This window comes from Stegodyphus dumicola, chromosome 6, assembly GCF_044657685.1.
Source record: "Stegodyphus dumicola isolate Sdum_Otavi_A_Nest chromosome 6, ASM4465768v1".
In the NCBI taxonomy this organism is placed as follows: domain Eukaryota; kingdom Metazoa; phylum Arthropoda; class Arachnida; order Araneae; family Eresidae; genus Stegodyphus; species Stegodyphus dumicola.
The window spans coordinates 222,647,997-222,660,587 of NC_140773.1; the positions used below are offsets into that span (position 1 = coordinate 222,647,997).

Here is a 12,591-nt window from a genome sequence, read left to right on the forward strand (position 1 = left end):
AATTTCAAGGCATTAGAAAAGTATTAAAACTTTAACATTGTGAAACAAACTTAATAAAACAAATGACCTTACACCAAGTTTATACCAATCAAATAAAATATTTAAAGCATTAGAAATGTCATATATTAGTTACAACAAAGTGTAAATGTTCATAAAAACTAAAAAGTATAAAAAAAAAAAATTAATTTTTAAGAAGTGTGTTTATTGCTTTCAAGACATTTACCATATTAATTAATGACTCTTTGCTTGTATTTAAAAGATAAAGTTTTTATGCTTTGATGAATAAAACATCTAAGTGCGACGGGGCACGAAAGGCGAGTCTTTTGTTTTGCAGCAGGGGAATACATTGCTTTTACATCTCTCAATTTATAAAAAGCTGGCTGATTCAGCTCTTTGAGAATCTGAGAATTATATTTTGTTGTGTAGGACTATATAAGTTAAGAAGAACCCATACATTTCCTTCGAGGTATAAAAGTAACAAGCATATCATATGGAAAGTTCTAGCTATTCCTTCGCTTAAGGCATGAAACACTGGTAGTATGCAATGAGTTCGTTTGTAATGACTGTAAGCTTTGAACTGCATGGGAGTCTCTCAGTGTATTATATAAAAGAAGTTCTTTACCCTTATAAAGTCCCCACGAAGCCATCGTTTTTTTTAGACAGCAACCCTTGTTCCTTCTACCATAATTAACTTAAATGATCAGTACTTTCATATTGGTTAGGTTAGGTGATTTGAATATAGCAAAGCACAGAAGAACTATCTGACTAAGCAATGAGATGCATTTGTGGGGGACTTTCTAAAAGAAATAAGACTGCATTCACGTCATAGATGGGAAAACTACCAAAACTGGCCATGAATACAGCCCGTTTGCTTGGGTTCACACAATCTCAAACTACCTTTATTCAACAATTTAACCACTTGGCTACTGGAGGGACACTTTCATATTATATTTTCTAAGAGTTGTTGGCTTATATTTTTATAATACTTTTTATATGACTGTTTATAGATTTGCCTTTTTAAAAAATTTTTTGCTCTTGAAAACGGCTTTAGTATTTTTAATTCGTGGCTCTTAAAAGGGCCTATTTTTTAACTGAGGTATTCAATCTCACTAAGATTATCATAATAAGTAACATCAGAATTATTAGGAAAATGCTTCCGTAATTTGACAAAAACTATTCATTACGATAATCTTAGTGGAACTGTGCAGTGGTTTTCCAGCTTTATGAGGTTAAAAATTATACACATATGTCAAAGATGAAGCAGATACAATAACAATTGCTTTTTTCTCCTCCCGGTCAGTAAATGAATACTTTTATTGCTTTTCTCATCAAAAGTAGTGTGAGGTTGGGGTTGCTGGAATTTGCAGTTTCGCCAATAATGCCAAAAAAAGGGGATGTCTTCCTGCTGGTCATCGAATGATTGACACGCTTTAGCAAATTTTTAAACAAAATGCTGGATGCAACTTAATCTAGTGTTTCACACATTTTTTTCTCCTTCTGTTCTCTTTGTTCAACAGTATTCATATTTCACAGTGTATTTTATACAATATTACTTCTCGAAATGGTAGAACTACTAGATCCAGTATTCTCAAGTTAGGTTGACCTGGATTTCCCTTCCCCTTTTTTAAGTGCACCCAATACTGGCACACATTTTTTTTTTTAAAACCTTTCCTGAGACAAACAGGTGTTATAATTTATATACATATATATGTAAGAAAAATAAAGAATACATAAAAAAGATTAAATTAGCAACGTAAATTTCCCTTCTCAATTCTAAAAATAGTAACCCCTCTCTGCACTGCGTCATTTCGAGATTATTCTATGTCATATGATTCTTACGTAATTATAATGATGCAAATGGAACTAAAACTCAACCAGCCAATAGTAATTTTAGAGCAATATTAACTATCCAATCAGAATGTATTGAGAATCAGAACTAACTCAGTCTGAATAAGATTTCACCCTGAAAATAACACACTTGCTTTCCATGCTTTGGCCTAGCTAGAGTGCTGTCCGTCTGCTGCTGCTTTCTTGCTACAAAGTTATCAAAAATGTAAGCCTTTTGGAACAGTCACACTTAATGTGCCTACTTGTGTGTGATGCTGAAAATAAAATTGAAGATTTAATCTGCCTTCGCCTCCAATTTCCTAGTCATTATGGATCAACACTTCTACGTAATCAATAATTCCTGCTCCTGAAAATATTGCAACTGAGTCATTGCATAATTTAGGATCCACAGAGATTGCATCAGGAAGAAAAATCTCTAGCTCTGTGTATGATGCATTAAAACATATTAGATTAATCTTTTAAATTGTAAGTTTTCAATTTTTTTATTCCTTTTATTCCACACCTGTCCATGTGATAATTTTAGAAGCATTTTCTGATATTTTCTATGCTTGTGTATAGTGAAAAGTAGAGAAAATAAAGGGAAGATAAACATGTTAAGATAAAGGTTCTAGTATTAGAAGTAAAACATTCACAAATATTATGTTTTCATTGTTCTTCCAGACGTTCACTAAAAAGCAAGAAATTCATCGCAAACTTTTTGTAAAATACATCCGTTACATGTTAATACCACGGAGACATTTTTTATTTTGTCTAAAAATCTTCTATAGAAACTGATCTTAAAATTGCTAAAATGTTGATTAGTCGCCAAATTTAGAACCGTTTAATAAAAGAATTCACATTCCAAAAAGCGAAAAGTTGTTTAATAGCCCTTCATTAGAAAAAATGAATTTCGAAATGCTTATGTTTCACTTCTTGCTTAGAAACTTGAGTATACCACCATTCATATTAGAAATAGGAATAAATTATAACCCATTTAAAAGGTAACCATATATATCAGTGAATCGTCAAAAATATTCCTTCAAAATGCTAACTCACGCTCAAAATGGCAGTTGTGAAAACAGACAGAAATTTCAAATAATTAAAATTAAGGTCCTTCTGCCGATTTTGGCCGAAATTAAGGACCAAAAATCGACTCCAGAAAACCTAAGAACTTTTAATGACCCTTCGAACCATGCTTTATCAAGGAGATAATCTAGTGCCGATAAGCCTTCCTTGATTTAATAAATAAAAAATTTTTAATCGAGCTATATTTTTAGTCATATATAAAGTAGTTCAGAATGTGAAAATTCAACAATCAATTTTTTAAATAAAAAATAAAAGAATTGATACAAACCACTTTGAAATCCCCAATATAGCCCTTATTTTCAGTAAAATAATAATTATAAAATTTCTAATTTTAATAGTGTGCATATATCTATGTGCAAATACAAATTTCCAACATTTTTTTAATTAAATGAAGGAAGACTTATTTGGACTATGCTTTTTTAATAAAAAAACTACAGTCAAATCAGTTATTATTTAATATTTTTGTATTTCCAGTTTTCACTTTTCTAAATTTTAATTAATTGAAAAATTTTAATAATTTAAAAAAATTTCCAATCTTGAAATTTTTAAATTTACTGCATTGTTAAGTTTTAAGCTACATTTCTTCATTATAGGATGATAAAAGATTCTCCCTTTTATTTCTTTCTAGAAAGTACTAAATTACTGTTTTTTTTATTTATTTACATGCTTTGTTTATTGTTATTTTAACACAAAGTTGACTTAATATCATGGGAATTTCAAAAATTTTTTACCTTTAAATCTTAACTTGTTTGTTTTAGTTTACTTTCATTATGCACACACACAAGTGCATGTGCCATCACAAAACACGCATAATATACACACAAGGTACCAAAAAAGTTCTCGCCAATTGTTACATGACATTGGAAGAGTGAACCCCAACATGAAAATAGTCACAAAACCCGGCGATGAAGTGGTTAGGATGGGAGTCTGGACATTGACCAGGAGTATAAAAGTGCATTGCATTGCATCGGTACTTCAAACATAACTCGCACAGCGACTGATTGAAATGAACACATCAAAGACACTCATTTGGAGTTGTTTGCTTTATGATTTTAAACTGAGCCTGTCAAGCAATAGAACCAAGTCACCGAATTCGCCAGGGCTTGGGGGATGATGTAGTTAATGAATGAACCACTAGGCAATGCTTTCAGAAGTTCAGGTAAGGGGATATGTCTCTTAGTGATGAACCACGCAGCAGTCGACCACAAGCACTGGGCGATGAGGCTCTGAGAGCAGCCATAGACAGTGATAGTAGCCAAACATATGGTGAGCTTGCTGCACACTTCCAGGTATCGGATGAAACGATCAGACTCTATTTGCACTACATAGGAAAGGCATATAAGCTGAGCAAGTGGGTATCCCACTCACTCTTTGATGCAAACAAGCAACAGCGTGTTGCTGCTTGTTTGTCATTGGTTACTCGGCACCACAATGCATCCATATTTGATCGAGTACTCACCAGCAATGAAAAGTGGGTTCAGTGTGACACACCCAGGCATTCCAAACATTGGTTGTCACCACAGGACCCTGTGCCTCACACTGTGAGACCTTCTCTCCACCCACACAAGATCATGCTCTGTATCTGGTGGACTAGTAGCTACGTAGTGCACCATGAGCTCCTGCCAGTGAGCCAAACCATCATGGCAGGCCTATACTCGCAGCAGTTGGAACATGTGCATCAGGCACTGATGCATTAAGAGCCAGCATTGGTCAATTGTAAGGGTGTATTCCTCCTCCATGACAATGCGAGGCCGCATGTGGCTTGTGAGGTCAGAAACACCATTCAGCGACTGGGCTGGGAGATACTACCCCATCCACCATACTCCTCAGACCTCGTGCCAAAAGACTACCACTTTTTCCATTCCCTGGACAACCATCTTCGTGAGAAATCCTTCAGCAAAGGGCCACACCTTGAAAAGGCCCTCACAGACTTCTTTGCATCGAAGACTCCTGAGTTTTACTGCGATGGCATTGTACAGCTAGCCACTCGTTGGCAAAAGGCCCTGGATGCCGATGGTGATTACTTTGTTTTGTGACTTTTTCTTTCTGACTGTCTAAAACGGCAAAAATGTTTTAGATATATTGCACTTTCAGAGCTCCTTTAGTTGGCAAAATCTCTTCTGTAGCAGGCACACTCATATATTAATGACAAATTTTCTCTTTCCTTTTATGAGTGCTAAATTTTGTTTACATTCAAGGTTAATTTAAAAAATTACCTTGTAACCAAAATTTTTACATTCCACTAAATCATTTTCACCATGCAAAAATTTTGAGAATGAGGCATACTACAATTTACTTTTGCTTTCATATAAAACTATTTTAATATGGCACACTTCATAGTTAACTTACCAGGATAAAGGATAAAGATGAACGCAAGATTTTGAACTGGTAACTTTTTGGATACCTTTAACATTATACCTGTAAATAGACTAATAAAAGTTAAGAGTCAAGAATAATAACTTATTTCTATTTTTAGTTTTAAATGAAAAATATACTGATTTAGATAGTTAGTCCTTTAAAAATATTTAAAAAAAAATATTTTTGTAACTTTCTAAGAGTAATAAAAAATATACTGAAAATTGTCGTCTTTATACTATGACATAAAATATTTAATTACTTGTTTATTTGCTAATCAGTTCTTTCACACAATGAAAATAATAATAATAAAATAGAAGTTATGATATCACCTTTTAAGTTGATTAAATAATTCTTCGTTTCCTTCTTCAAATATATCAACTACTGGAAACGTAATTTCTTTAAGTTGTAACTGGAAAAATATAAAAACAATTTATAAGCAAATTACTTTAATACATACTTTATTATATAATCCATTAAAATTATTAAAAGCAATTAAAACCTTGAAGAATTAAACACTTGGTTAAAAAACAGATTAATTTCAAAATAAATATAACTTACTACTGGCAGAGCATTTAGTAATCGCAACAGACAATTTTTTTATTACACATGAAAATACTGCTCTTTTCTCAAATTCCTGAAACTTGTTTTATAGTTAGGCATTCTCAGATTTTAATTTTATGTAGGGAAAGTTCAAAAATTTTTTCCATTTATTAATTTCACATGATAAATGATTCATGTCAAAGTATGTCAAATTATGCAGATATATTTTTAGAGATTAAAGAAAATATCCGAAAATCCTTTAGATATACTGATTCTGTTTGAAGATGGTATGGTATATTTAAATATGGCAAAGCACTTGAGGGCTATCTGCCTAAGGGAAGGGATGCCTTTGTGAAGGACATTCTAAAGGAAACTGGCTCATATACACGTTACACATGGGGAAAGCAGCCAGCCTATTTGCCAGGATTCAAACCCCCAGACCGAACTACCAGTGTTCAGCGACTTTACCACTTGGCCGTTCTGTTTGAAGAATAATTCTGATCTGATACCCTTTTTTATGAACTATAAGTCTGCATTGTGATTTCCACAAGGGTCTTTGTAAAATTTTCAAGGGTATTAATTTCCATTCACCTTCTACAAATTTTCACAATCTATCAATCATAATGGTTTTGTGCTTAGCAAGAGCTACTTTCAGGAGATCCAAGGGCACACTGGTCCAGAGGTGTCCATCAGGGTACATCACAGGAATATATCGAAAAGATATATATGCAGACCTGTATCAATTTTTATGTTCTCATTCATGTTTTCAACAGAGAGGTATTTTCGAAATGAGTTGTTGCATTGATTTGATGAAGTTTTATTCTTTGAAAGTCACTGAGATAAAGAAACAGAGTCTCTTCCATAAATATCAGACATAAAACTTTCTCTTGATAGTAAGCTAAGTTGATTTTAATATTTTTTCCCATGCTTATTTTTAATTTCACATAGTAAGAGAATTCTGGGACAATCATAAATCCTGTATTTGGAGCCAAGTTTATACATTTCTGTCTCTTCATTTCATTAATGAATAAGTCTTACCCCCTTTTGCCAGTCATTTAGGTAATCCCATCCTTCATCAAGGGTCACATTGTATTTTAATTTAACTCCTGCTACATAGTTTTCATACAAGGTTCCATAAATTTATTTGAACGAAGCATAAACTTAAAAGTAGCAGACGATATTTCTAATTTCAAATAAAACCTTTGCTCCCCCCTTTTTTTTGTTTTAAATTCTTTATCAAAATTCTTTTAAAAATGTGCAAATACCCATTGCATTAAATTTTTATTACTATAATTTTTAAAGGCATTTTAGCGTTAACATGATGGCAGTAACCAAATGTGTTAGTCTGTTCATATTACATCATGATTAGTTGTGTACAACTTAATATTTAGAATGCCAATACTGCATGATGCTGACTTTGTACAATCCTCTGAATTCTTAAAGTGAAAAATAATATCATTCATTGTTTTAAAACTGTAGAGAGAATACTGCACCCATAATTCTGTATGAAGGAAATACTCTGCCTCCAAAAATGCTTTATCCAATATTAAATTATGTTGAATTCGACCAGGTCTGTCTGCAAGTCTATTTTTCCCAAATACGTAGCTCTGTTTGGAAATGAAATAGTCACCTACCATCGAATCATTATGATTATAATTTTGTTTGACAGGCTGAATTTATTTGTCGTGGGATCTCAAACAGAAAGCTCATGGAAAAATCATCCGAAATTTATTTTTTAACACATTGCCTGAATATTTCAGACAGCTCTTCAAATCATCCCCTGTGTGACAACACAATTATGTAAAAATCAAATTACAAAGTTCAAAATAATGTATGGAAATAAATAAGTGTGCTTGAGTCATCAAACATGATTTAATGATTAGGAGTCATCATAGCGTTTACAGTTAAGTGATCCAATCACTGGTTCAAAAGATACCTGCTTTGGAAGTCACTAATCTGTATATTAACCTACACTACTTCGGATCTGAAGAAATAAATTAAGACTTTTCACTGGTGCAAGATTGAAAATACAGTCATGAGATTATTTCTATATATGAAGGAGCATACGTACATTATCAAAAGAATAACTTTGTCCCAATTTGCTCACAGTATATGGTCCTTTTTAATAGCTGCATCTGAAAGCTCTAGCACGCAGCCTTATATACAAGATGCAAGAAATTAAAGTTCACATTTCAAAAGAACTCTACAAGAGAAAATGGTGGTCAGAACGTTTTCTTCTTATGTATGAATACTCTTGATGCAACAGAAATTCCTTTGAAGAGGGAAAATCAAAACTAATTTTAAAACCTGCTATTAAGATGGCAGATGACACTTTATAACAGCAAAACAAAAAATAATAAAATCTAAAAGCTTTCAGATTTTACATTACGTTCATAGGAACATTTTTTAACACTATGCATATTACCTTTATTTATTAAATATCATGTTCTTCGCACTTAAACCATAAAATTCAGTTAAACAGCAATATAGTGAAATAATTTTAAAATGAGCATATCTTTAGAATTTCCGATACAGTCTTGTGCATTAAAGATAAAAATGTCCCCCACGGTACAATGTTGTCATTGCTTGCTTTGAAATCGTTGAGTTTGTTAATTAAAAATTCGTTGAAGTTTTACAAAATATGAAATAGATAATAAAACAAATTACAAATTTGAGCTTCCAGATGTCCATATTTGGGTGGAAACGTATGTTATTCAAAATTGGATGGCACTAGGTATCATTGTTTTATCACAACGCGAGAAAAATATATACATTTGCGCAGATTCTTCATTATTTAATTTCCTTAAATATAATGCAGGGCTCTAATATTTGGTGGGAACAATTTGAAAAGTGAACCAACATTTATCGTGAGTGAACACAAAATGTCAAAACGAGCTTAACAGTCCTGCAAAAACTGCGCTTTTGGACTAAAAACATTTACTATTTAAATGTTTGATATATTATTCTGTATTTTGTACAAGCTGCTATCACAAAATTACAGGTTTAACTACACATCTACATATTTCTTTCCAGATGTTACAGATAAGATCCAATAAGCTTGCTTTCTGATAAAGGTCTGCAATATGTCCATTAAGAATAATTATTCTAAAAGTGTCCACTTGCCAAAAGTTCCAAGAACTCATTTCCGACAACTCCCCAACATATTAGAATATATTGACCAATGTTCTGTTTTCGAAAACATGAGCCCAAAGCTTTAAATTTCATTCTGACCAACAACTTGTTTTAAATAGCCTTTAAAAAATGAACTTAAATTGCATACAGTCTACAGTTCATGATAGTTAAGTAAATATCACAGTTGAGCACAGAAGAAATAATTTATTCAACACTATCTTTTGCTAAATTTAATGCCTGTTAAGACACAAGGGGGGAATACATTTTTCAATATAATGAAATATGTAAAAAAATAGAATTTAACACAAAAATATAAAAAAGTACATAGTTTTCTGTTCAAAAAATTTAATATATATAAAATATACATTCAACATCCAGGGAAGTTTTGATCTAAAGGCTTACCCTACGAAATAAATAATCAGCTTCTTTATTGTACCAAATAAGAGCTGAAATATCTCCACTTGATACATATGGTAATGAATTCCAAACAATGATATGCATTACATAGCCATTCCCAAAATTAATCCTAGAAAAATGGTCAAAAAAGCTTCAGTTATAAAGTGCAAATTATTATTAATAATAATAATAAAGATTTGTTGTTTTAGCAATATAAAATCAGTTTTACTCATAATCAGTATCTAGAATTGTAAAACCTCATAAATGCTTTGTAATTATATAAAATCAAAAGAAATATAAAAACCCTTATTAAACAATTATTTAATGGGACACTACACTTTACTGTTATACATAAGCATATACAGCTTGTAGCCTATCCTACTTTTAATGCTCTGCACTGACCAAATACTTTGGCTCAAGTTAAACTTTTTAAATTTTTCTACAAATTTTTACTAGCACAAAAGAGGAAGTAGAAATAACTGACAGACAGTAGAATTTTTGTTAGCATAAATTTAGGTATTTTGCATATGAAACTCGAAAGGCATACGAAACGAACGTGCGCCAAGATATATATTGGCCAGAGAAAGTAAAGTTTGCGCGCAATGCAGTATATTTGACTTTCACCTTAGCTATGTGCAGTGTATTCGATTTTCACCCTAGCTACTTATATCACGGCCAAAGGTCTAATTCAGTTAGTACTTTCTCTTTTCAGGTACAGTGTCAAAGTATGTTCCTGTTTTTTTCTTATAGCCTAAATAGGTATGCTTGAAGATGTATGACTTATATTTGTATGTAAGTTATCTCCTTTTCGATAATTCAGTGCTTTAATGTCTGCGAAGATTATTACTTTTTGTTATGCTTAAGTTAAGCAAAATTCTCCTATTTTATTCAGGGTTCATAGCCACATTTTAGTTAAAAAAATAAGCACCTGTCTAATTACATTATACACAACTACATAACATTAAAAATTCGACTTGTAATTTAAAATATGAGAAATGCAGTATTTATTAAGAGAGAATAATCATTACCTCAACCATAACTTTAAAAAAACTATGCAGAACTAAACTATATTACAAGATTTTAATGATGAAATTTCAGTTCAAAATATAGAAAATAAACAATAATAAGGCATATTTATTGTATTCGCTTGGAACCTAATAATAAATACAATTTATTTTTCCACTCATATTGATATTTAAATCTAAATTCTGAACATTTTCTAAATTTTCATTGTATATCAGTTTTCCCTTAACAGGTATTGCAAGCAAAGTAATTTAAGTAAAAAAGAGGAACATTTCTGAAATTAGGAGACAGAAATTTGCTTCATTCAGTCATCCTTTAACAGTAAAAACTTAACTAACCCGCATACTTGGAAATTGACGAATATTCGGACAGTCGAGCAAAACTTGAAAAAGAGGAGCAGAGCCGGGGGGGGGGGGGGGGGGTAGACTGTAGCCATTCTTTAGATTTTTCTCCTAAATAAATGCTTTTGACATTTTGATATGTGCATCATATAAAAATAAACCAAAGGAACTGAAAAAATATTCTGCTTAGCAAGCACAGTAAAACTCTTTTAGGTGTTTGTAAACAAATCTCGGACTGAACATCAAAATTAATTATCTCTGCAAAATATCGCAAACGTTATTGCGCAATGCGTGCCCCGTAATTCTTCCCTACGTGATATTACGCAATCGGAATCAACAGCTGCCGGTGTTGGGAGAATAAAGAACTAACAAAGGAAAAGAAAGAGACTTACAAATCTAGGGTGTTTTTCATTAGACTGCGTTAAATTTCCGGAAATGAATCATTCATTACTTGGGTTGGTACACCCCAGAACTTTTAGTCCTATTCAACCCAGACTAGAAAGTGACAAAAAAAAAAAAAAGTCTGTAGCTTGTTTTGCAGTGAACTGTAACAGTTTCAATATTCAAGATTTTGCAGAGAAAGGGGAGAACCTCCCAACCGTCGTACTGTATAATGTATTGGCCAAAAAAATGAAATTATTTTGACTATTCCATTACTTTCCCTTTATTTAAGCCATTCCAAATATTGTTCCTTAGAAAGCTAATCTGTGTTAAAACACAACCATTTTTGGAAGTTTACTATACTTCAGCAGTTACTGCAACTATGTTATTATAAACATTCATACATATGCTCATAATATAAGCATAACGATCATAATAAACACGAATATGAACTGACCAAGTGGAACGAGAATGCAAATTATTAAGATCTTGATAGAAATTCAAACGTGTGTAGTATTTGGGTGGGAGGAAAAGAATGCCGAATTTTCTACCGCATTCGCAATTCTTTGCCCAATAGAACTACGGGCACCTGTCTGTACTCTCCGCGCACACCAAAGCTTATGTTAATGCAGAGAAAGGGGGGAAAGCTATTTCCGGGAGTATGATTCACCATCTGACATTCCATATTAGGAAGAAAAGTTGTTTATTTAGTTTCGGCTTTGGTACGGGGGAAAATTGCGTGTTCATTAAAAAAAAAAAAAAAAAGCATTAAAAGCAAAAAATAAGCACTAAAAACAAAAACATAAGGGCTTTAGAAGAAAAAATAAGCACCTACAAGGGCCTTTATATTTTATTTTCAAATACAAAGACTTATAAGCACTTATAAGGACCGCTACGAACCCTGTTTATTACATAAAGATTTCGTAATTAATTTTTTGACTTGTGATTCTTTAATGAAAACTGCACCTGAGGAAACTTACTCATTACGCCTTCAGTGCTAAGGCACAAACCAACAAAAGATTATGAGACTGAGTAGGGCAATTGCCTTGAGGAAATGCTTCAAAAAAAAAAAAAAAATAAATAAATAAATAAATAAAAATAAAATAAAATAAAAAAAAAATAAAATTGAAATTTTGTAATGTTGTAAGATTCCAGGGGCATAAAGTGTTAAAACTCTTTGTTGAAAATACTAGTTACAAAGTTTATAAGAATAATTGTAACAAACAATAATGTCTATTCTAAAAGAATCAATTTGTATAGAAAAATTAACAGATGAAAATTATTCAGTGTGGAAATTTAAAATAAAACAACTTCTAATAAAAGAAGGTTTAGATGATGTTGTATTCGAAGAAAAACCGGAAACTGATACTGATATTTGGTTAAAGAATGATCGTAAAGCTAAAGCTTTAATATGTCTAAACATTTCGGATTCGCAAATTATCCATGTTTTACATAGTAAATCTGCAAAAGAAGTTTGGCAGAAGTTAAAATGTGTCCATGAACGTGT

At 31.9% G+C, this 12,591-nt stretch overlaps 1 protein-coding gene across 4 annotated transcripts in view; it reads right to left on the reverse strand.

Moving 5' to 3' along the window:
- LOC118192573 (tudor domain-containing protein 5-like) overlaps positions 1 to 12,591 on the reverse strand; it is a 113,850-nt gene that overhangs the window by 7,940 nt on the left and 93,319 nt on the right. For all 4 annotated transcript variants that reach the window (XM_035363568.2, XM_035363565.2, XM_035363566.2 and 1 more), the window contains exons 17-19: positions 9,346 to 9,469; positions 5,601 to 5,680; positions 5,263 to 5,331 (exon numbers count right to left, since the gene is read on the reverse strand). In XM_035363568.2, the coding sequence (XP_035219459.2) occupies positions 5,263 to 5,331; positions 5,601 to 5,680; positions 9,346 to 9,469 (273 nt within the window). The remainder of the gene's footprint in view (positions 1 to 5,262; positions 5,332 to 5,600; positions 5,681 to 9,345; positions 9,470 to 12,591) is intronic.